Source organism: Eutrigla gurnardus (genome assembly GCF_963514095.1).
Source record: "Eutrigla gurnardus genome assembly, chromosome: 13".
Taxonomy (NCBI): Eukaryota; Metazoa; Chordata; class Actinopteri; order Perciformes; family Triglidae; genus Eutrigla; species Eutrigla gurnardus.
In genome coordinates this window covers 13,325,862-13,328,894 of record NC_139936.1, presented here as the reverse complement: position 1 = coordinate 13,328,894, position 3,033 = coordinate 13,325,862, and the positions used below count along the sequence as shown (strand labels likewise).

The following is a 3,033-nucleotide window of genomic DNA, read 5'->3' as shown; positions in this document are numbered from 1 at the left end:
GGGCCCCATGAAAAGAATCTTTAAAGCGGCGAAATTTTTTGATGCTATTTTACATACAATTATGCATTTTAATGGTATTTTTGACTATCATTACCATATTTGTGAAAGAGGAAAGTAGTCATAAACTTTCCTGTAGATAGAGTCACAAACAGGACCAGAGCTCCATAAAACTGCATTGTGAAAGAAAAAAACCTGTGTGAGAGGAGAAGTCGACACAAGATTTTATCTCTCAAAGCTCTACCTTTATAGTCCAACCCTTGTTTCAAATGCTGGAGGTTGTTTCCCACATATAAGCCTCCGCCCTTTAGCCTGACCACATAAGCCCAGAGAGACAGTTTAACTAATAAATACAAAAACTGAAAATGACCCGTAAATCAGCTTCAGTAGGAGATAACATTTCTTTTGGATGATACAAATTCAATTCAATTTTATTTATAACGTCAAATCACAACAGAAGTCATCTCAGGACTCAGGCTGTAAATGTTGCAGTAATTCACTCTCAAGTATTCCACTGATTTCTGCAGCAACAACATCTCACATTTATTTATTTCCTCATTCGTTGAGTCTGTCAGAAAGCAATAGTGCGACATTCAAGGTTTCACCTAAGTAAAAATAAATAAAAGAAAGAAACAAACAGGAAAATACAAGTAAAGTTTAAAAGTAAAAGTATTGTTTTTGGCAGAATGATCCCTTCCACTGCACGGTGGTGGGTAGCAGTCTCGCCTCACAGCAAGAGTGTCGTGGGTTCGATTCCCGGGTAAGTGGATGATGGCACTGGGACCAGTTGGCTCTGGCATTTCACCTTCATTCCTAAACTGGTTTGGAAGCCTGCTGTAATGGTGTTTTAACATGCACAAGATGATGGAAAAACTCTTGGAATGTAATTCAATGTGTACAAAAGAAACTTTAATGTGGAAGAAAGACAGATCTGTGTGGGATAGGGTTGGTGGCTTTGCATGTTATTCAAATTATGCGGCACAGGACAGGTTTCCAGTCCATCACGGCACGACACATAGAGACAGACAACCATTCACACTCACATTTCAATTCAACTGTTCAACAACAACACCAACTAAAAGTGACACAGATATCATGTGTAGTAGCAGATAAAATGCTGTAAATGTTGCAGTGGTTCACCTCAAACCATTCCATTGATTTCTCCATCAACATCTGACTTTTTATTTATTTTGCAACCAATGAACACACTTTCATTTCAAAGCCCCCAAAAAACATCTGGTGGCAATATACAATAAATGGTATACTCCAAATTCAAAACAAGTTAGATTTTAGTTTTAAAATCTGAATCTAAGGGCATCTCACTCTCTCTGTTTGTAGTTTGCAATTGTAAAGAGAAAAAAAATGGAGCACAGCATATCATTTTATTTTTTTTTAAATCCCATGACCTCAGAGGGAGAATGCGATCATGGCTGAGGATACCAGCAGGAGGATGGGAATGGCACCAGTTGGTATGGCGTTGTTACACAAGTTCCCTTCACAGCAAGCCACGGCACCTCCACATGCTAAGCTGGTTTGGCAGCCCTTGGTTACTATGTTATAACCTGCAAAACACAATGGGGAAACTCTCAGAAACCAATTAACAAAGAATATGATGGGTATGAATGTGAATATGAATGGGATGAGAGTGCAGTTTTTCGATTGCTGCTTTATTGTGTCTATTTAGAAAGTGTAAGGTTTTATCTCTAGTCTTTATCTGACATAATGCATGCATTGTGCTGTTTGGTGTTTGGTGCGATATTAGCTGAAGAAGAGTCGGAAGTGGAAGAACAACTTACCCATTCTGAGAGAGAAACAGCGGTTGAAGATGACTGGACAGGATTTTGTGTCTGTGCAGGACTTCGACTCAGCGGCTGTGCATGTGTAGCATCTTAATCCACATGCTGCATGGAGACAACAAATCGTGGCACATTGTACACATGACTTCTTATTATAGCTATTATTATTCAACCAGTTCCACAGAGATCATGTTGAGTTGTGGGTGTTTTGCAATAAGTGACAGACCCAGCCAGAGCGCCCTGTTGATCTACCGGCCATGCACTCTTACCAGGGAATATACCCACTGCTTTTCCTGACATCTGTTTGTGACAGACGAAAGCAAATCAATGCTTCAGAGCAAGAAACACTTTGACACCCAACCGCCGTAAAATCACAAACATTTACATGTTGCAAGATTGAACGGAGGAAGGGAGATATGATGTAATCATTCCTGTCATTTCTTCTTCTCAACTGCTGGTTGTAGCTCAATGGACAAAGATAACAGTGGTATCATCATCTCATAGTGAACAAGCAGGTTTACCACCATATCAGACCATTATCTTTTACTTTCAGACACCACTTCATTTTTTAGCTTTAAACATTACCATCATTTAAAAAAAAAAAAAAAAGAGTTACAATGTTAATTCAATGCACAACAGTCCAACTGGAACGCTGTCATTACCTGCAGACAGAGTGAGAAACAGGATCAGAGCCCCAAAAAGTTGCATCGTGGACAGAGAGAAAAGCAGATTGTTCAACAGCCAAGTGAGAGGAGTAGTCGAGAGAAGCCTTCCTCTTTCAGCCTAACTTCTTCTTTGCATTTGGATTTGCATTTCTTCACAAAGCCTCCTCCCAAGTGACCTGAATAATGTTACCCTAAAGTGACCTCATTATCCATGAGACAGACATGCATCCTTTTTTTGAAAAAGAAGACAATCATTTTACGCTGTTAGATATGAGATCGTCTTTTAGAGCAGAGAAACTGGCAAACGTTTTTGGGGCGTCCCACTTCTGCCCTCAGGCCGGAGATACAAGTGTGAAATGAAGGACCACTAGACTAAAGAACACTTTATTCCCCAATGCCATCAGACACCAAAACAGACCGTATGAGTACAATCAGGACAACATTTTTATAACTGCACAGTTTGCACATGTTTACATTTACACCTTTTAAATGACTACTCAAGGCGCTTCATACATTCAGTGGCTTTTACCCACACACATTCATACACTGATGGCAGAGTAGCCGCCTGCACATCA

The 3,033-nt window shown here is 39.8% G+C and overlaps 1 protein-coding gene across 1 annotated transcript; it reads right to left on the bottom strand.

Moving 5' to 3' along the window:
- Positions 1-528: 528 nt before the first annotated feature.
- On the bottom strand, positions 529-2,610 carry LOC311023228 (uncharacterized protein). The gene is made up of 3 exons (XM_084024931.1): positions 2,456-2,610; positions 1,794-1,898; positions 529-1,559 (listed from the first exon to the last, which is right to left on the bottom strand). Exons 1-3 carry the CDS (start codon positions 2,499-2,501, stop codon positions 1,405-1,407), a joined length of 306 nt encoding a protein of 101 aa, XP_083881057.1. The 5' UTR covers positions 2,502-2,610; the 3' UTR covers positions 529-1,404.
- Between the last annotated feature and the right edge of the window lie 423 nt (positions 2,611-3,033).

Excerpts from the sequence above, each read along its gene's own strand:
- LOC311023228 (XM_084024931.1), bottom strand. The coding sequence starts at position 2,501 with ATGCAACTTTTTGGGGCTCTGATCCTGTTTCTCACTCTGTCTGCAG. Across the intron at positions 1,899-2,455 it reads GTTTCTCACTCTGTCTGCAG|CATGTGGATTAAGATGCTAC; the intron begins GTAATGACAGCG and ends GTCTCCATGCAG. Across the intron at positions 1,560-1,793 it reads CTGTTTCTCTCTCAGAATGG|GTTATAACATAGTAACCAAG; the intron begins GTAAGTTGTTCT and ends TGTGTTTTGCAG.